The sequence below is a fragment of the Chrysochloris asiatica genome, unplaced genomic scaffold (assembly GCF_000296735.1).
Source record: "Chrysochloris asiatica unplaced genomic scaffold, ChrAsi1.0 scaffold00188, whole genome shotgun sequence".
NCBI lineage: Eukaryota > Metazoa > Chordata > Mammalia > Afrosoricida > Chrysochloridae > Chrysochloris > Chrysochloris asiatica.
Genome location: NW_006408706.1, coordinates 1,615,652 through 1,637,250, shown reverse-complemented (window position 1 = coordinate 1,637,250; position 21,599 = coordinate 1,615,652). Strand labels below are relative to the sequence as shown.

Below are 21,599 nucleotides of genomic sequence, written 5' to 3'. Positions count from 1 at the left end.
TCTTCCTTAGTAATGAAAATTATAAAGATTCTATGGAAGTGTACCTTGTCATAATACCTATGTAGCAGCCACCCTCCCATCAAACCCCCTTCCAAATTACATACTAAGCTAGAGTGTTAGTCTCATTTTTTGTTTCAAAGTGAGAAGAAGAAGAAAAAAGATACTTTATGATCTAATCAGGTACTGTACTGGTGTTCTGAGTGGTGAAAAGAAAGAAAGAAAAAAAAATCAAATTACTTCAATAGGTTTGTCAGTTCTGTTGTTAGCATAGTTAAGTGGCCCTACAGAAAAAGAGACAGGGCAACTAAGAGAAAATAGTAGAATTCCAATCTGCTTTTTAAAGTCGTTTGGTCAGAAGTATAGCAATTCAGATACCCCTGTTTGAAAGCAGCAGGACAGACTTGTTAGAAGACAAAAGCTCCAATTAGTATTTTCCACACCCTTTCACAATTTTCCCTACTGCTTTTGGCTCTGACACCCTTTATGCCAGGGCCTTTGTACTGGCAAAGCGGCGGGTGGAAGGGCAAGATGGCAGGGTTCGGGGGGAGGGAGCAAGGGAGGCCTGTAAAGATGGTACATGGGGCCCTTAGGATGCCGCAAGATCTTCTTTCAGAAGTCAAGAAGCTCCGGAGGGAAGGGAGCTGTAGACAAGATCAAGTTCAGCACCAGCAGGCAGGCCAGCAGGAGTGAGCCTACCTGAATTGACAGAGATTCGGGCCTGTCGAATAACCACCTGCGGGGCAATTGGCGTTGTTGGCTGGAACTTGTGGAGACCTTTGGCGACCTGTAGGAGTTTGCTGGAGACATCGAGCCCGTACAGGAACCGGTCCATTAGGAACACAATGGCTGCCGCTGTAACACAGTCCTGAGCTTGGATGGATGCTTTCAAGGACGCCTGAAGGAATATCCAAATAGCATCATTAATCAGACAGAAATAGAGCTGGGCAGAAGAAGGCAGACTGAAGACCAAGCATCGTCTTCTAGGTATTTTTTATTTAAAAAAAAAAAAAAAATCTGCAACAAAAAAAAAAACCTACAGAAAGGAGATGAAATATAGTTTAGTAGGCTACTGAAAAACTCCCTCTGAAAAAAAGTGATTTAATTATAAAAGAAAAACATTTAATTCCTTCCATTTCCCCATTGTTGTTGTTGTTGAGTGCCGTCGAGTCGGTTCCGACCCATAGAGACCCTGTACAGGGTTTCCGAGGGTGTTCTTTACGGGGGTAGAAAGCCTCATCTTTCTCCCACGGAGCGTCTGGTAGTTTTGAACTGCTGACCTTGTGGTTCGCAGCCCGATTCGTAACCACTACGCTACCAGAGCTCCTTATTTCCCCATTAGTTCTACATATATATAAATGGGAAATGCATACTTCTGGTTGTTGAAAATTCGAAACTTGAAAAACTTGCAGAGTAGAAATTAACAGTGCCCTGTCATTTTTCAACTCCTAATGTTTTCCCTCTTCCCCAATTTCATCCCTACTCTTCCCTGGTAATGACTGGGGAAAGATTCTTCCAGAACTCCTTTAAAGTTTTGTGTATGTTTAGACATTAAATGGAGTGCTGGTATGGTGCTATAGGCTAAGTACTGGACTGCTAACCACAAAGTCAGCAGTTCAAATGCATCAGCTTCTCCTTGGAAACCCTTGCCTTCCCCTTCCCTTCCTCCTTGCTTCTCTCTTTCTTTTTTCCTTTCTTTCTTACATAAATGAGCTCACACTAGACACATTGTTCTGTTGCTTGCTTTCTTCAGTTATCATTCCTCTGGGAGGGATTTCCATATCAGTTCATCAAAGAACGCTTTGGTTTCTTTATTAGCTCCATTTTAATTAAGGAAAAATATAGACTTTTAAGGTAACATTTTCATTTAATATATATTATTATATTTAGTTAATAAATACAAGAAGAAAATAGGCATGAAATGAAGGGAGTTACATAAAGAGAGGTAGATAAAAAACAGACTTTTATGGAGAAACATTATCTTGTAGGGTTTTTGTTTTTTTTATTTTTAAATTATTTTATTTTGGCTTGGGTGAAATTGTACAGAATTAGTTTTCCATTCAGCCATTCATACACATTTTGTTTCCTGACATTGGTTACCATTCCTTCAATGTAACAACACTCTTAACTATTTCCTCCCTGGGTTCTCCATTTCTAGTTGTCCTTCTTTCTTTCCTGCCCCTTCCTGCATTCTGAACTTTACTTTCAGTCCTATGTGAGTTTGGGTCTGATATGGTTGACTGCTCTCTTCTGGTGAAAAACAGGCCCCAGGTTAAAATATATTACATAAAGTTCCCTTCGTTAGGTCTTAAACAAGACAAAGACAAGACAAAGACAAATTATTGGGCATGTGGCCATAATAATATCCAAAGGATTCAAAACCATGACACTTATAGAACTTGGGAAACAAAGAAAATTGTCACAAAATCATGATAGGTGGAAGACATTCATCACTGCCTCAGAGAGTACTATGTTGTTGTTAAGTGCCATCGAGTCGGTTCTGACCCATAGCGACCCTGTACAGGGTTTCCGAGGGTGTAAATCTTTACGGGAGTAGAAAGCCTCATCGTTCTCCCGCGGAACGGCTGGTAGTTTCGAACTGCTGACCTTGCGGCTCGCAGCCCGATTCGTAACCACTACGCTACCAGAGCTCACTAGAGAATACTATGGAAGTGGTAAAAGGACCATGATTGGGATACATACATTACTACAGATTATAAAACTTGGAGGATTGGTTATGGGGTCCTTCAATCACCTCAGTTAAGATATAACTCATGACCCTGGTACCCCAATTTCCATTAAGGGCATGCCCTGCCTCTCTCTGGACTGTCTATCAAACCCAATGTCATCGAGTCAATTCTGACTCATAGCACCCTATATAGGATTTCTGAGGCTGTAAATATTTACAGGAGCTGACAGCCTTATGTTTCTCCTGTGACTGGTGGGCTTGAACTGCTGATTTTGCTGAGACTAACACAACATGTGACTCATAGGGCCACCAGGGCACCTCCTTGGGTTGGCTAGGAACATCTTAATCTACTTTCAAATGTACTCTTCCTGAGGACAAAGCTTTTTACATTGCCAGTTGTGGTACAGTGAATGACGGCTCTTCTAGTCTTAGTCTTTGTAGCTCCCACCAATGACTGGGTTGTTGGTGGTAGTAGTTATGTGCCTTAGAGTCGGCTCTGACTCATAGCAACCCTGTATAGGGTTTCTGAGGCTGTAATAGGGTACATGGAATTCTAATGTGGGGATTGGTCAATTTTGCCATGTCACTGGGTTTAAAATGAGCCATCTCAGAAGCAGGAATGGAAATCTCAATGACATCAGGAATGAAGAGCCAGATGTGAAGTGCATCCTTTGGACCCGAGATTCCTGCACTGAACCTCTTTGATCTAAGAGAGGGCTGTGGCAACAGAGAAGTGATGGTGAAGTAGTGGAGAAGTGGGAACGAACTGGTGGCAAAGTGGTGGAGAAGCGGTGGCAGTAGCCTCATAGCACAACACAGAGCTGTGTTTCATTCTGCTGTGCATATGGTCACTATGATTCGGAACTGACTCAATGGTACCTAACAACTACAATAACACCCGTTCTGAGGTGCACATTCTTCACACATGTTATTGCTCACTTGATAGATCTGTCTGTGGTTTGGCTGAAAAGTGATCTATCTCCAGGAGTGGATTCAGTTTCATGTTTAAAGGTGTCTAAAGGCTTTAGTCTTGAGAGTTCCACCAATCTCTATTAAACCAGTACGTTTGGTCTTTTTATGATTTTAGTTTTGATTCTACATTTTTATCCTCTGCTGTCCAGGACTCTTTATTGTGATCTCAATCAAATAGCTGGGTAGTGGTAGCTAGAACCATCTAGTTCTTTTGGTCTCAAGCTAGTGGAAGTTGTAGTTCATGCGGTTCATTAATTCACTGAACTAATTATGTCCTTGAGTCTTTTTAACTCTTCTTTACTTCACATGGGAAGAGATTTTATCTTAGATGAGCATTGACAAGATTCTAAGACTCCAGTTACTCACTTATGATCTTATACTTCAAGACTTATGGACACTTACGATCTTACACTTAAGACATTTCAAGTTATGCAGATGTGGCATAATTGAGTTTGTCATGCCTGAAGGCCTTTGTTCCTCTTGTTAGACAACACAAAACTGAGTGTTTTCTGGGCATGTTAGCTCAAACATGAAACATAGACAATGTTTTACCACCCACTTTCCTACCAAAACACTGCTCTACTCCCCTCATAATTGTAAGTACTAACACCTATTGGGCAAAACAATGTGCCAGGCATTTATAAATTATTGCATTTTATTATATATTATTATATATAATTCATATATATATAATTCAATATTATATATGTTATTATATAATAATTCATTTTATTTTCACAATACTGTTAAGGGGCAAATTTAGTTATTCTCCCCATTTTATAGTCATGAAGCCCAAGGTGGAGAGGGCTTATAAATTTGCTGAAATTTATATGCCCTGTGTAGGATCAACAATGAACTGCTAGCCTTAATGTCAGCGGTTCAAAGTCACCAGCGAATCCATGGGAGAAAGATGAGGCTGTCTAGTCTCATGAAGGTTTATAGTCTCAGAAACCCTGTACAGGATCACTATGAGCTAGGAATCTGAGGAGGCTAAGGTGGTATAGTGCCAGAAGGTCAAAGTTGCAGAAATCTTCAGAGGGTCCTTTTGAGTCTTTAGCAGAATACTAATCAGCTCAGGTGCAGAAAAGAATCCGCAGAGCCTGAGAAAAAGAACCAAATGGAAGAAGCAGAGGAAACAACCATCAAGTCTCAAGCAGTTTGTGTTTCCTCTCACCAGAATGAAAAATCTTGCCATTTCCCAGAGCTTGGATAGAGTCGTCAGAAGGGTGTTGCTTTAATTGTTGTTGTTGAGTGCCATAGAGTCGGTTCCGACCAATAGCGACCCTAGATAGGGTTTCTGAGGAGCGGCTGGTGAGCGTCAAAATTAGCTGCAGACTAAAGACTGCTCTTATCTCACTCTAAACCTTTGAAAAAACAAGGCTTGAAAAGACCAAATTGTTTTTTAAACTGACTGAGTCCCAAAACAAAGCTTAAGAATGTTGTTGTTGTTGTTAAGCGCCGTTGAATCCACCATATAATAAGGTAAAATTTACAATGTCTAGCATCCATCTCTGGTAGTGTAGTGGATATGAGTCAGGATGCCAACATCAAGGTTAGCAGTCTGAAACTACCGCGGTTATTTGGGAGAAAGATAAGGCTTTCCGTTCCCATAAAGATTTACATCCTGGGAAACTCTGTACAGGGTCATTATGAGTTGAAACTGACTCCACAGCACATAACCACCACCACCTATCATCCAGTCAAAGTTACCAGGCAAGAAAGAAGCCTACATTGAAAAGAAAAATCAACCAATAGAAACATACCTACCAATGACATTTATTATAACTGTATTCCGTATGTTTAAGAAGGTACAGTAGAAATTAAATATATGAAGTAGAGAAGTAGCAGACATGAAACATGATTAAAAAAAATGACCAGACTTCTAGAAATGCAATAATATCACATCTGAGATGAAACCATATGGATCTGGGTTTATCTCTTGCCTCAACCATTTACTTTCCAGAGCAAGTTACTTAACACAAGGGAACTTCAAAAAGTTCGTGGAAAATGGAATTGAAAAATAATAGAATTTTTTGCAAGAACTTTTTGAAGGTCCCTCATATTTAACTGAAGGTACCCTGGTGTCTTACTGAGTTAAAGTAATGGTAAAAGATGAGGCTGTCTATTTCCTTAAAGATTTATTGTCTCAGAAACCCTAAGGAGCAGTCCTATAGGATCTTTATGAATTGGAAATGACTTGATGGAGTGGTTTTGGTTTGGTGGTATTTAACCTTTCTGAGTCCCAATGATCTCACCTATGAAATGAAGATACTATCTATTTGCATTGCTGTTTCAGGATTGGAGGAGATGCAGTAGGATGTTTAGCATAGAGGTGGGCATACTGCAGCTGTGCTCACATAAGACAAGGAACACGATAAAAAGAAAGTTAGGCAAAAGAAGTCAGCTCACTCATCCCTATTGTCTGTCTGACAAAATATCAAAATAGGTAGATAGTCTCCTAAAATAAGTGGCAAACAACTTTTCAAAAGAGTAAAAAGGTAAGTATGGGCTATACATACGACATCTACAAGGTTTATATAAAAATGGTTATACATTTAATTTACTTTAACCGCTTTCTTCTTTTCACTAGTGATGTTACTAGAATCTGAGAGAGAAAAAGGAAAATGAGCTGGTTCTATGGCACTTGGTGAAAGAAAGCTGATTCTTGAATCAGAGCCTTCTCAGCACACACGACTGAGTTGCTGTTGGCTGTCTCCAATGGAGGAATCCCTCCCCAAGCACCTGTAAACTGATGCTGCAAACACCCTATTCTACACCCTGCATGAACACGCCATATATTTGAGCAGAGAACATTGCCTAATCTATTTTTCCCCCCTTCTACTCTTAATAGATTGGAACACAAAAGCCTGAGAGAGGGTGACCTGCCAGACAAAAGGGCCTTTGAGTTTCTTGGAAAAGTAGACTTGGAGGAGGATGGAAGAAATCCAAGTGGCCCTATTATTTCCACTTGCACTAATTAGACATTTTTCTGTCAGCTATTGAGCACTGCTGAGAGGCCAAACTCACTGAATTCATTTCTAAAGTGTTTACAGAAGTTTGCATCTGTTTGTGTCTCTTCAGGAGGAAAATAAGCACTTCAATAGCATTGTGGAAAATCTAAACGAAGCATCCTATTCTGGAGGACCTGGCATCCCTGCAGCTGCATAATTTAGCTCGGTTCAGGGCTCCAACCTCTCTCGCATCTCTCTCCAAAACCTAACGGCGCAAAATGCAGAGAAGTCAACTCAGGAGAATCTTTTCTTTCTTTCAATATTCTTCTCTTTCTTGCTTTTGAAATGGTGGCATGCTGTGCAGGACATACAGATTTAGGTAGGTACCATTCTTTCAGCTCCTCTGTCATGTTTCTACTAGCATTCTGAGAAATTAATACCCACTTTCATTTGCTGCCAAGTGAGGGGATAGTAAATTCCTCAGCAGCAAAGTAGAATACATCACCATCCTGGGAATCTCCCACAAATGTACACCGGGGGAGCACTCTGACATCAGAAGGAGAGGAATGAAAGGAGGCCAGAGTGTGTGGTAGGGAAGGGACACTAAAGAGAAAGTTTCCCTATGTGGTGAAATGTGCCTGGGTTATGCACAATTAGATTAACATGAAAGAGAACCCCTCTCCCTTCCCCATCCCCCAAAAAAGAAAGAAAAAGAAAACAACACAAAAACCCTAACCCACTGACTACATGGGCAGCGCCTTTGAAATGCATATTGGTCTACATGGCATCTGATTCAGGATTCTTTTGTTTGTGTTTTCCTTGTCTACAACTGACCTCCATCCCACAAGACTCAAAAATATGATCTTTTTAAATAGTGACAAAATAACAGAATTTTACTATTGCAATAGACAGTATAACCCAAGCTCAGAAATGAACAGGGATTCTCTTCCTTTACTTAAGGAGTTTGGCTTAAGGAGAAGATTGTCCGGTGATATTTGCCAAATTGTGCTATTCTTGTTGAGCGACTATGTTGAGACAAAAATATGCATCTGTGGATAAGTGAGTGTGCTGAATTTCTAGAAAGATTGACTCACAAGCACACATGTGCACACGGGCACACACACACAGTTGTTTTGTCACATATGTTTTCCAGAATAGAAAATACGGGTTTCTAATTGAGTTTATGGCACAAAGGGAACTTCATGGCTAGGAAGCTGAGTCAGGTGGTAAAGGAATTAAACTCTACAATGAGATTTCAATGCTCAGATGATTGGAAAAATGCTAAAGAGCTTTTTCCAAGGGCTTTTGCTGAATAGCAGTAAGGAAAAGTATGTGCTGTTTTCATGGTTCCTTGCATTAGCGCTAGCCCCTCCCAATGCTGAGCATCAAGTTTGGGTCCCAGCTATGGGTTCAAAGCCATGATGTGTTCACAGCAATGACAATGGCAGCTGTTCTCAAGGGGGCTGGGTGAGGGGGCTCAGAACCGAAGCCATCTGGCATCGCAATTGGCAGGAGCAGTGTAAAGGGAAATTATTGCTGCGTAGCAAATTGGGAGATTGGAAAAAGACTGACACCTGCATAGTTATGTATTACCAGTAAAACCAAAGTCAGAGTAGAACTGCACTGCTCAATGTCAATGGGAGAACGAAATGGCATGGTGTGTACTAGTCCATTCTCTGAAATGTGAGAAGGTCTATGGTCAAGATCAGGTGCCCTGGTGGCATAGTAGGTTAAGTGCTGGCCTGCTAATTATAAGTTTGGCAGTTCAAACTCAATAGCATCTCTAAGGGAGAAAGATGGGGCAGTCTGCTTCTGTAAAGATTTACATTTTCAGAAACACTATAGGTTGACTTGATGGCAGTGCGTTTTGCTATTTGAGCCCAGGATCTGTTGACATTTCAGATACCTTTCCAACGTAAAATGCAGAATCAAGCATGTTTGGAAAGCAGTTGAAGATAACATTTTGCATCATCCGTCCCTGTTATCGCTCCCTCTTCACAAATCACATTAAGATGTAGTTTTGTTTTGTTAAGTGTTGCCAAGTCAATTCTGACTCATACACCCTGTACAGGCTTTCTGAGGGGTGACTGGTGAGTTTGAACTGCTGGCCTTGTGGTTCAAATCGACCTTGCAGTCCTGCGCTTATCCTACAATGCCATGCCAAGATGCAGTTAGCTGCTTGATAAAGACGGTGTGTGTGTGTGTGAAGAATTATTGGTATTGTTGTTGCTGTTACATGCCATTGAGTCAACACTGACTCATAGTGACCTGATACACAACAGAATGAAACACTGCCCAGTCCTGCACAAACCTCACAATCATTGTGCTTAAGACCATTGCTGTTGCCACTGTGCCAATCCATCTTGTTGGGGGTCTTCCTCTTTTTCTCTGACCTTCCACTTTACCAAACATGATATCCTTCTCCAGGGACAGGCCCCTCCTGATAATATGTCTGAAATATGAAAGACAAAGTCTGGCCATCCTGGCTTCCAAGGAGCATTCTGGCTGTATTTCTTCCAACACAGGTTGGTTTGTTTTTTTTGGCAGTCCATGGGACTTTTAATGTTCCGGTTGGTATGGCCACCATGATTATTGATGATTTCAACATTGTTGATTCATCTAGAGCATTGGTCTTTTTTGCCTGGGATGTGCTTCTCTCCATTGGCCTTGTCCTTCATGTAAGCTCAGTCACCCACTCTCATGGTCATACCCTAGAACTTGCCATTTCGACAGCATCACAGCCAGAATCTTAATATAAACATTACATTCTCTGATCTTTATTTCTTATTCAATTTGCTCCCTTCTTTTTGCTTCCAATGCCAACAATCCTGCACCCCTTCTAGTACATTCACACAACCCATTGACCCTAGTATATTTCTGCTATTTCATCAGTCCCCTCATAGATTCCCTTGCCTCTTTAAGTTCCATGTGCTTCATAAAAAACACTGTTGGTAGAACTGTGAACATTAAAAGTGATGAGGGCTCAGAAAGAACTGAGAGCTGTGAGGTAAGCTTCTGTTGCCATGAATAGAATGTTGCTAGAATGTGGACATTAGATGTGCTCCTGGTGAGGCTTTAAAAGGAAATGATAACCATGTCATTTGACACTGGAGGGAAAGTGATCCACTTGGTCTGAATTATGTTTGAATATTTGGTGGAACATAGACCTTATAAGTAAAGAATTTGGATATTAGGCTGAAGAAAAAATTAAGCCAAATCTTAATGTAGTAGCATGGTTTCTTCGTGTCACTTATAGTATAATGTGGGAGAAAAGAGATGGATTTAAAAATGAGCTATGCAAAATAAAACCAGAATTGAAAGACTTGAAAAATTCTGTTGTAACGTAAAAACAGGAAATATGTCTTGGACAAACTTTCACCAAGGGTGTAGCCACTCAATCTTTTGATCAAGACATTAAGACTGGCTGATAAATCTATGCAACCACCTTAGCAGAAAGGTACAAAGATAGTATAAAAGGAAAGAAAGCTGACTACCTTCTGAAATTCTACAGGAAGGGAATGGGCCAATGGGGTGACTGGATTGTAAACATCTCTTGTCTTCCAATAAAACAAAGGCACTGTCCTGGGAACACTTTGGAAACCTGCGGAACTATTGAAAGGACCATGCAGGCACAGGTGCTTCCGTTTTAGAGTGAAACCATTGTCTTCATTTCAAAGAATAGAAAAACCACCTCCAATGGAAAAGAGATAGAAATTGTCATGAATTTCATTTTACTTGAATCTACAATGAAAGCTTATGGAAGCAAAAGTCAAAAAAAAAATCAAATGACATATTGCATTGGGCACATCTGCTGAAAAAGATATCTTTTAAGGTGTAAAAGAACAAAGATACCAGTTTAAGGACTAAACTGTACCTGACCCAAGCCATGGTATTTTCAATCACCTCATATATATGTGAAAACTGGACAGTGACTAAAGAAGACCAGTAGAAAATTGATATATTTGAATTATGGTGTTGGCAAAGAATATTGAAAGTACTGTGGACTGCCAGAAGATTAAACAAATATGTAATGGAAGAAGTCCAGCCAGAATGCTCCTTAGAAGCAAGGATGGTGAGACTTTATCTCTCATTCTTTGGACATGTTGTTAGGAGGACCAGTTCCTGAAGATGGACATCAAGCTCAGTAAATTGGAGGGTCAATTAAAAAGAGGAAAACTCTCAATGTGATGGACTTATGCAATGGCATCAACAATGGCTCAAGTGTAACAATTGTGTTTTATTCTCTTGTATGTAAAGTTCTTGTGAGTTGGAACTGAATGGGGGCACCTAACAACAACAAAAACATCGGATATCAATAAATCAGAATCTCTGGGGAGTATCACTTGGGAATATATGTTTTTAAGAAGCTTCCCTCTTCTCACATATACACCATAAGTAATTCTGATGCTGTCATTCTACTGACCAAAGTTTGAAGTTTCTGGCATAAACTATGAGCTAAGTCCAAGCTATGTCTATTTTACACATACTGAGCAAAGACATGGCTTTACACAATGAGTGAAGGGAAGTTGTCATAGTCCTGTGCTCAAAACAGTAGTGTGGGAGAGCTCCTGAGAGAAAGGGTTAGGAGTCTGGTCCATAAGCCCAATTAATATTATAACTGACAATGATTACAATGAATATAATTCAGTTCTAGTAACAAAGTCCACCACCTTGTCTGTCAGTATCCCATACTGTGGTGGCTAGTGTGTTACTGTGATGCTGGAAGCTATGCCATTGGTCTTCCAAATACAGCTGGATCACCTACTGCAGACAGGTTTCAGCGAAGCTTCCAGACTAAGACAGCGTAAGAAGAAAGATCTGGTGATCTACTTCTGAAAATTAGCTAATAAGAACCTTATGGAGCACAACAGATCATTTTCTGACTCAGTTGCTTTGGGCATGTCATTACCAATCAAAACCAACTGCCCTCAAGTCAATTCCAACTCATGGAGACTCTACCTAAGGCTTCCCAGGTTGTAAATCTTTATTGGAGCAGAAAGCTTTCTCTTTTATCTGAGGAATGGTTGATGGATTTGAACTTCTGACTTTGTGGTTACTAGCCCAACACAGAACCCACTACACCACCAGGGATTCAGACATGTCATTAGAAGAACAGTCACTGGAGGAATACATAATGTTCAGTTAAGTAGATTAGTGTGAGGGAGACTCTCAGATCAGATGGGTTGGCAGAGTAACTGTAATAATTGTACAGAACATGCTAGCCTTCATGAAGATAGCACAAGATCAGGCAATGTTTTGTTTTGTTGTACATAAGGCCACCATTAGTGAAAATATATTAAAACTTTCAACATTGAATTGATAATACTTTAAAAACAGTGACAGATTATACATAAATATGAAAAAGAAGCTGATTTTGTTGAGAGTGCTCTCATGAGAAAACTAGTCAAATTAGTTACCAGAGAGAGATATTGTGGGAAGGTGAAAAGAAAAGGCGTTCCCGCTTCACAGATATACTACCTATTTTGACCAGGCTATTGAACTGTTTAACTTCCTCATCTATAAAATGATAATAATATTTACCACCACATAGATTACTGAAAAAAATTAAGGAACAAAAATTTATAAAGTGCTTAATATTTCATAGACATTCAATAAATTGCTTATTTTGATGGGAATTAGTCTCTGAGATCTCAACATATAAAGAAAATTATGAAAGTTAAAACGGAAATATATCAATAAGAAAGAAATCATACTTTACTAACATTACAATAAAATGGATTGACACCAGTCCGTTACTTTGTCTGCATATCAGATAGTTATTTCACACGACAGTACATAAAAAAAGTCCTCATTGTGGAGGGGATGATGTGGAGGAGAACTCTGTCATTAGGATATTTTCAGTTTATTGCATAGCAGTGTATATGAGGGACTTCAAAAAGTTCATGGAAAATTTCCATTATCTTTTAATTCTATATTCCATGAACACTTTTAAGTCACCTCATATATGTCTGGTTAAGTACATTACAGATTATATTATCACAAGCCATAGATATTTCAGAGTATTTTTGAATGAAAGATGAAAAGACTACAAAAATCTCAAGGCAAAGTTATTTAATCTATTGACATTCAATGTAATTATCTATAGGTATGAAGTAATTGCTGCCATTGTGTTAATTTTTTGTGTTCCTTTGTTCGGCATGCTTTCTTGTGCTGAGTTTGTGTTTTTTGTGCTATTTCTTGTCGGTTTCTTCTTAGTTCTCATGTTTGCTTGTTCTGTTTGGAAGTTCCTTTTCATAATAAGTTGTGAAGTATTAACTTTCTTTGGGGTTATCTTAATATCAAAGTCTATTAACTTTTCCCTCCATTTAATACAGTCTGTTGTATCCTGTAATCTACCTGACCTCCTCATCACCTGGATCTCTGTTCCTACATTTTTCCCTTCTTTGACATTATTATTATTTTGATCTTCAGTTGACCTCCCAGCTCCTTAGTAATTTTCTTCTGTTCTGGACTCTTCTATCTGTCGTCTGAATTTCAGATGGTGTTGGCACGCCTGTCAATCTCGGTTGTTGTCTGTTCTTGTTGGTTTTCAGTTCAAAGAACTCCCTTTAGAATGTTTTGAAGTGCTGAATTGGCTTTGACAAAATCTCTTAGCTTCTGTTTATACTGGAATGTTTTGATTGCACCATTGTATTTGATTGGCAGTTTTGCTGGATAGACAATTCTTGGTTGGCAGTTCTTTTCTTTTAGGATTTTTGTATATGTCTCCTTTCTTGCCTGTGTGGTTTGTACTGAATAGTCAGAGCTTAAACTGATTTGCTTGCCTTTGTAAGTAACATTTCTCTTTTCCCTGGCTGCTTTTAGGATTCTCTCCTTGTCTTTGATTTTGGAGAGCTTGCTTATTATATGGTCTGGTAATTTTCTTTTGGGGTCTATCCTTCCAAGGGTACACTCAGCTTCTTGAATGTTTATCTTCTCATCTTTCAAGATGTTAGGGAAATTTTCTTCCAGAAGCTCTTCAACTATCTCCTCTGTGGACTTTTCTCATTCTTCCTGTTCCAGAAAGCCAGTAATTCTTAAGTTGTTCCTCTTCATGTTATCCAGCATTAATCTTAGGCTCTCTTTAGATTTTTTTAATCCTTTTTTTCAGCTTGCTTTCTATCAGTATTGAGAGATTTGTCTTCCAGCTCGCTGGTGCTGGCTTCCATCTCTTCAATTCTGCCCCTTTCCCCTTTCAATGTATTGTCCATTTCTGCTATTTTATTATTCATCATCTGGACCTCTTTTTACAGGTTTTGAATTGTTTCCAATGCTGTATTGATCTTGTTTGATTGCTCTTATAGTGCTTTCCTGACTTCTTCCTTGTTTTCCTCCACCTCTTTTTGGAGCATTTGAATTTGTTTCCATATCATTCTTCTGAATTCCTTTTCAGGCAAATCTAAAACCTGTTCTTCCTCTTCTGGAAATCCTTTGTCTGTCTCCAGCTCATTTGTCTCAGTTACTCTTTTCTGTTTTGGGACATGTTTTGAGATCTTTTGTTGTGTTTTGTTGGTCATTTCCATTAGCTAAGTGGATTTTTAATGCTTAATTGGACGTTTGTTGCTGTGTTATTAAGCTTACTGGGTGTTGCCTGGTGGATATGATCAGGAGGTAGGCTTTACTTTTCGCATGTAATGCTTAGCAGCTGTTATTGGCTCTTGTCTCAATGGTGGACTATTATGGGGTATGTTTGTAGCTTGGCTATATGGCCACAATTGCTGACTCTTCTTGGGTAGCATAAGGAGAAAAAGCTTCCACCTCCAGAAAAAATGTTTGATCAAAAGGACCAAAAGCAGAAGCAATATAAAAACAGAGACAAAAACCACCACTTTGAAACAAAAATAAAACTGTGGCTGACTGGCCAGTTGCCTTGCTACACAGGCAGTGTGTGTGCACCGTAGAAGCCTCCAGTAATGGGTGGGGGTATTCACTCGCTCAGGCTTCTCCTCTAGTCACCACCATAGTGGTGCACAGATAGATATTGAGAAGTTAATGGGAGGAAGATTGTCTACTATTTTTGTCTCTGAAGGTCAGTTAGGTATCTGTGTGTGCACAGTGTAATTCTTGAAATAGTTGCAGCTTTTTATGTTGGGGTTTTACAGATTGTTCATATGGTTTGTGTGTCAGGCCAAACCTGCTTTTTTTCTTACTGGATAGGCAGGAGTAAAGGGTCCCACACAAGTTAACTTTAGGGCTGGGAACCACAGGCAGAAGTCAAAAGCAGCATCCAAAGAATTTTGTTATTGGACTGATCGGGCTCTTTCTTTCTGTGCCGTGGGAAAGCTGTGGTCTCAATGTTGGACTTTTTTGGGGGTGTGCACCCACCCGCCTGAAGGCATCCAGGGAAGGCACAAAGGGAAGAGGAGGAAAAAATGTGTAGAATCCCCCCACACCTCCTTTTGCAAATGTCACTGCACTTCTTTTAGCGCCAGTTCACTGTGCTGGTCTGGCTGTAGCTTCGCCCTCTGACCTCTGTTTGGGCAGAATGGCCACAGAGGGAGTCCCATGTCTTGACCAATTCCTAAATTGCAATATTTTCCTTTATACCGTGAGTTTTCCACTGGCAGTTGTGGGAAACTGATGCCCTGAACATTCTGCTAGATCCAGAGCTCTGATGCTCTTTCATGAAAGCAGCTTCTCTGGATTTTCAGTCCCTCCACCACAGAGCCTGTCCTACCTGAATCTGCTCTGCCACTGCCAAAACCAGAAGTCTCAAGGCAAATATATTTAAGAATGGTCAAATTTCTAGAGCTTAGGCATTTTATTTTATAAACAGAAATCTGTTTCAAATCTGCAGTTTTTTTCTGTGATGACTAGTGGCTGATGACAGTACATCAGTCAATAGATATGGATATTTAAAAATTTCTTTTAAATAATGAGGATTGAAAATGTTTTTATCGTTGGATTTTAGTACTAAAGATAACATATTATCTGTAAAATAAAGTATCATACCTACAAAAGTAAGGAAATTTTTCACCTATTTAAAAACCTTGCAGATGAAGAATTTCAATAAGTTTTTACTTACTTTGTTTAAAAAAACCCCACATATATATTCTAAATAACTTGCACAAATAAGCAACTGAATCTAAAGAAGGTGGCCATTTGTGAGCTGAATTTCAACAAACAATTTTCATAACTGGTGGATAGATTAAACTATGAGATTTATAAATTTGCAATCATAACCGACGTCTTTTATTTCATTCTACATTTCTTTGGACCAATAAAAAACATTCTTATTAATGGAGAAAAGATTGAAGTTGTCAAGGACTTCATTCTTCTTGGATCAACTATCAACATTCATGGAAGCAGCAGTCAAGAGATCAGACGATGTATTGCATTAGGCAAATCTGTTGCACAGGAACTTTTTAAAGTGTTGAAGAGCAAAGATGCCAGCTTGAGGACTAAAGTGCACCTGACTCAAACCATGGTATTTTCAATAGTCTCACATGAATGTGAAAGCTGAACAGTGAATAAGGAAGACCAAAGAAGAATTGATGCTTTTGAGTTATGGTGTTGGAGGAGAATATTGAAAGTGCCATGGGCTGCCAAAAGAACCAATAGATGCATTTTGGAAGAAGTGCAGCCAGAGTGCTCCTTAGAGGCCAACGTGGCCAAACTTCGTCTCTCATACTTTGGACATATTGTCAGGAGGGACCAGTCACTGGAGAAGGATATCATGTTTGGTAAAATGGAGGGTCAGAGAAAAACAGGAAGACCCTCAATGAGATGGATTGGCCAGGTGGCAGCATCGATGAACTCAAGTGTGGCAACAGAGTGAGGTTGGCCCAGGATCGGACATAGTTTCATTCTGCTGTGCATAGGGTCGCTATGAGTTGGTGCTGACTCGATTGCACCTAACAACAACAACAACAATATTTCTTTAGGGTATAATATTTTAAATGATGGCAGCCATTAAACCAAGCATTAAAATTAACTGTACTAGCCAGATCTTCAAAGCACAATTCTAAGCCAAGATTTAAAAAAACAAATTAAAGACATACCATTACAATTTTAATGTAAGCAAGAAGGCTTGAATACTAATAATGTATTAAAAGATTTTAAAAAATTCATTCAATAGTTATCTCATTCTTCTTATATGTTTACCCTGAGGCAATATATTATATATAGACTAGCAATAATAGTACATGTACATTTATTGTTGTTGTTAAGTGCCGTTGAGTTGGTTCTGATTCATAGTCGCCCTGTATAGAGTTTCTGAGTCTGAACCACTGACCTTGAGGTTCAAACTGACCTTTTGGTCTAGTGTTTATCCTACAGCATCCCACCAGGATAATACAAAAATAAATAAATAAATAATAATCATGGTACATACTCAAAGGTTTTTACTGAAGGGATGAGCAGTATAATAAAGCAAAACAAAACAAAAAATTGATGACAAATGATTGAGAATGAATAGATTAATGGGATAGATAATGGCAAACATCTTTTGTGCTATGCAAACAAATCCTAAAAAAAAAGACCATAAGAAAAATCTGAAAAGGAAATGAGGAAAATAATACTACTTATAATGACAACCTAAAACAATCAGCACTTAGGAATAAATCTAATCAGAGACACAAAGAATATTACAAAACACTTATGCAAGAAACCAAAAAAGACTCACATAAATACAAGAATATACCATGCTTATGGATAGGAAGACTTAACACTGTGAAAATGTCAATACTACCCAAAGTGATCTACAGATATAATGCAATCCTGATCCACATACTATCACCATTCTTTAAAGAGATGGGAAAACGAACCATCAACTTTATAAGAAAGATAAGAGACTCCAGATAAACAATGCACTTAGAACTCCCTGATCTCAAAAACTGCAATATAGCCACAATATTCAGAACAGCCTGGTATTAGTACACTGACATTGGTACATAGACCAATGGGAAATATTTGAACTCAAAAGTAACTCCATCCAACTTAAGCATCCATCAACAATGAATGGATAAACAAACTATGGTATGTACACACAATGGAATACTATACAATATTAAAGAATAATGATGAATTTATGAAACATCTTATAACATAGAGGCCATTGTGCTGAGTGAAATTAGTCAATCACAAAAGGACAAATATTTAATGAGTCTCCTACTGTACCTACTGTAAAAGGTTTACACACAGAGAAATGACTTTTTTTTTGAGGTTACTATAGTGGGAGGAAATGGGAGGGTAAATCATTAACTAGAAGGTAGAAAAATATTAACTTGTGAAGGAAAAGGTAGTATATGAAAGAAAAAAAAAAGGCAGTATATAGTAAGGGAGAGGTCAGCACAAGATGATAAAGGCCCAGGAAGACACTGGGTGTGGCACAAGAATTAAAACAATAAAGGTAAATACCATTACATATCCAATCCTGCAATAACAATAATCTATGAGTGGATACATAAGAAGACTCTCAAGTAGAACAGGGATGGGAAGGCAAATGGAACTCCAACCCTGAATATATATAGGTTTGACAGAGATTATGTCTGTATATGTATCTGTAAATGTTTCAAATGTATCCATGAATATAGTAGAGCATACAGGAACCTAAGTTATGAAAACTTCTTAAACATAACTTAACACCTTGAAGGAATGAGTTGCTGGGACTGGGCACTCAAGACCATAGTCTTGAGGGACATCAAATCAAGGTCAATTGGCGTAACATAATCCACAAAGATAATGTTCTGTATCCTACTTGGTAAGTAGTGACTGGGGTCTTAAAAGCTTGTGAGTGACCATCTAAGTATAACTAATAGTCTCTTCCTGTCCAGAGCAAAGAAGATCAAAGATGTAAGGAAATGATTAGTGCAAAGGGCTAATCATGTGAATTCTAGCCTCCATGATCCTGAAACCAAAAGAATTAGTGATGTCCTACTATGGCTGCTGATAACTATGAAAGGGATCACAATTAGAGATCCTGGATAGAGAGTGGGAGAAATATGTGGAACAAAACTCAAAATCATAAAAAAGATCAGACTTACTGGTCTGATAGGGATTGGTAGACTCCTGGAGACAATGACCCTTAGATATCCTTCTAGCCTGGAAGTGAATACATCCCTTTGGCTCAACTCTCAGCCATATGATAGACAGGCCCATAAGGTAAACATTAACATCAGGGAGGTATGAGCTTCTTAGAACAATTAACTGTATGAGATCAAAAGGGTAGCATTTGCCCAGAAATAAAGGAGGAAGGGATGGCTATGAAGATGAATGGAGATGGTAAAAAGAGGGAGGAAATGGGCAGAGTGCTGTTACATTGTGGGGATTGCAATCAATGTCATAAAACAACATGTACATGTATTGTTGGATAGAAAGTCAACTTGCTCTGTAAGCTTTCACCCAAACCATAGTAAAAGTTAAAAAAGAAAAGAAAGGCCCAATTCCAAGAAAATATGGATTTACTAAGCTTAAGAATTTTCAGTATTTGCTCTTGCAAGTAAGGCATGTTTGTTTTATTAAGTAGGGCACATCATGAAAGACTGTTGGTAAGAAGAGGGAGTGGTAGAGAGGGAATCATCTGGGGTTCCATTTTCGATTAGCCACACTTTATGTTAGGGTTGAAGTTCTCTAAAATAGTCTCTTCATCAGCAAAACGGGCCTAATAAATTCTACTTTGAAGGATTAGGATTAAGATTTATCTGCTGCTGTTACTTGCCAGAGAGTCATTTCCAAATCATGGCAAAAATATCATACTGAATCATAAGACAGTCAATGTAGGACATTTATTGACATACAAAATATGGCATTTTCATATCTAAAATTTATAGAAAACTACAACACCTCTACAAGCAAAAGACTATTCAATTAAAAAATGGTCACAGGATATTAACAGACACATCACCAAGGAAGATATTCAGGCAACCAACAAATACATGAAGGAATGTTCATGATCATTAGCCATTTGTTGTTGTTGTGCCATCGAGTCAGTTCCAACTCATAGCAGCCCTGTATAGGATTTCCAAGGAGCTGCTGGTGAGTTTGAATCACTGACCTTGTGGTTCAAACCAACCTAGTGGTCCAGTACTTAATTACACAGCACAATTAAAGAGATGCAAATCAAAACAACAATGAGAAATAATCTCATACCAGGACTAATAGGTAAGCTGAAAAAATAACAGAAGGAAATAAAAAAATGCTGGTGAGGGTGTGGAGACACTGGGACCCTTCTACATTGCTCGTGGGACTATAAAATGGTTCAACCACTGTGGAAAACATATGGCGCTTGCTCAGAAAGTTGGATATAGAAAGACCTTATGACCCAGCAATCCCTACTTGGTATATATCCATAAGAAATATGAGCCAAGACATGAGTAGCTATATGCACATGAATGTTCATTGCAGCACTGTTTACAATAGCAAAAAGATGGAAATAGCCTAAGTTCCCATCAATGAAAGAGTGGGTAAATAAACTTTGATACATATACACAATAGAATAGTATGCAATGTTGAAGAATAATGAATTGGTGAAACACTTTATTACATGGATGAGCCTGGAGGACATTATGTTGAGTGAAATTAGTCAATCATAAAAGGATAAATATTATATGAGACCATTATTATAAAAATTTAAGGTTTCATACCGAAAGAAATATTCTTTGATGGCTACCAGGGGTGGGAGGGGAGAGTCACTCACTGACTAGAGAATAGACACATGTGAGTTCCAGTGATGGGGAGGACAATATGCAAGAAGGAGAAGGGTAATATACAAGGAGAGGGAGGGTGAGAGAAGAAAGAAGGATGAAGACAGGTGAAGACAAAAGGAGTTATGCATGGGCTAAAGGGGATAGAGGTAAATAGTGATATATACATAACCTTGGAATAACAGTGTTCTGTGTTCTGTGTGTAGATACATGGATTGAGACATAGGCTGAATGGGTAAGGGAGAGAGAGTGGGATATATGTATATCTATCTCTCTAATATCTCTCTCTCTCTCTCTCTCTAGATGAACATTAGCCGTTTGTGGTTGTTGTGCCATTGAGTCAGTTCCAACTCATAGCAGCCCTGTAAAGGGTTTCCAAGGAGCTGCTGGTGAGTTTGAATCACTGACCTTGTGGTTCAAACCAACCTAGATAGATAGATAGTTATATATCCTACAAATATAAAAGAGTTTAAAAGAGGATATTTGTACACAAGTATTTGCCTTTTCTGCAAACACATCTATGAATGTGGTAGTGCATACAGAGGGAAAAATGATGAAAACTTTCTTAAGGCAATGAGTTGTTTGCCTGAGAGCTCAGGATTATAGTCTCAGGGGACATCATGGTCAATTGTCATCACAGTCCACAAAGATAATCCACATCCTTCTTGGGTGAGTAGTGTCTAGGATCTTAAAAGCTCATGACCAGCCTCCTAAAGTGCAGCTATTGGTGTTTTCATGTACAGAAGAAAGAAGAACAATAAAAATTGAAGAGACTTGGAATCAATTTGCCCAATGGACTAATGGAACATGTGAACATCAGTCTCCATGACTGTGAAACCAGAAGAACTAGATCATACCCAGCGACCACTACCAATTATTCTGAAAGGGATCAAATGAGAGGGTCCCGGATACAGTGGAAGAAAATGTGGGATAAAAATCAAAATCATATTTATTTTTAAAAAAAAAAAACAGAAATAGACTGGTAGATCCTGAGACTATGAACCTCAACCACCCTTAAGGTCTAGAAAGTAAATAATCCTCATGGTCTAATTTTCAGCAAAGCAGTAAATAGGTACATAGAGAGGGACAACAGCATTAGTAAGGTATGCTTAACATGGAATGGTCAATCATTCAAAATCAAAGGCCAATATTTTCCTAAGGACAGAGTTGAGAAGGGATGAGAAGGTGGGTGGAATGCAAATAGTAACCACAGGGAAGAAGCAGGATGACTGTGGTTGCTTGGAGGGGACTGAAATCATGCAGAAGAAGCAAAGTGTATGATTTGTTGAATGTAAAACTGATGATCTTGTTTGTAAACCTTCTCTCAACTCACAATAAAAAGTTAAA

The 21,599-nt window shown here is 38.8% G+C and overlaps 1 protein-coding gene across 1 annotated transcript in view; it reads right to left on the bottom strand.

Moving 5' to 3' along the window:
* The window catches only part of ALPK1 (alpha-kinase 1), a 94,352-nt gene that overhangs the window by 36,646 nt on the left and 36,107 nt on the right, over positions 1 to 21,599 (bottom strand). Inside the window, exon 3 of the mRNA XM_006872256.1 lies at positions 697 to 895. Coding sequence (XP_006872318.1) covers positions 697 to 895 — 199 coding nt within the window. The remainder of the gene's footprint in view (positions 1 to 696; positions 896 to 21,599) is intronic.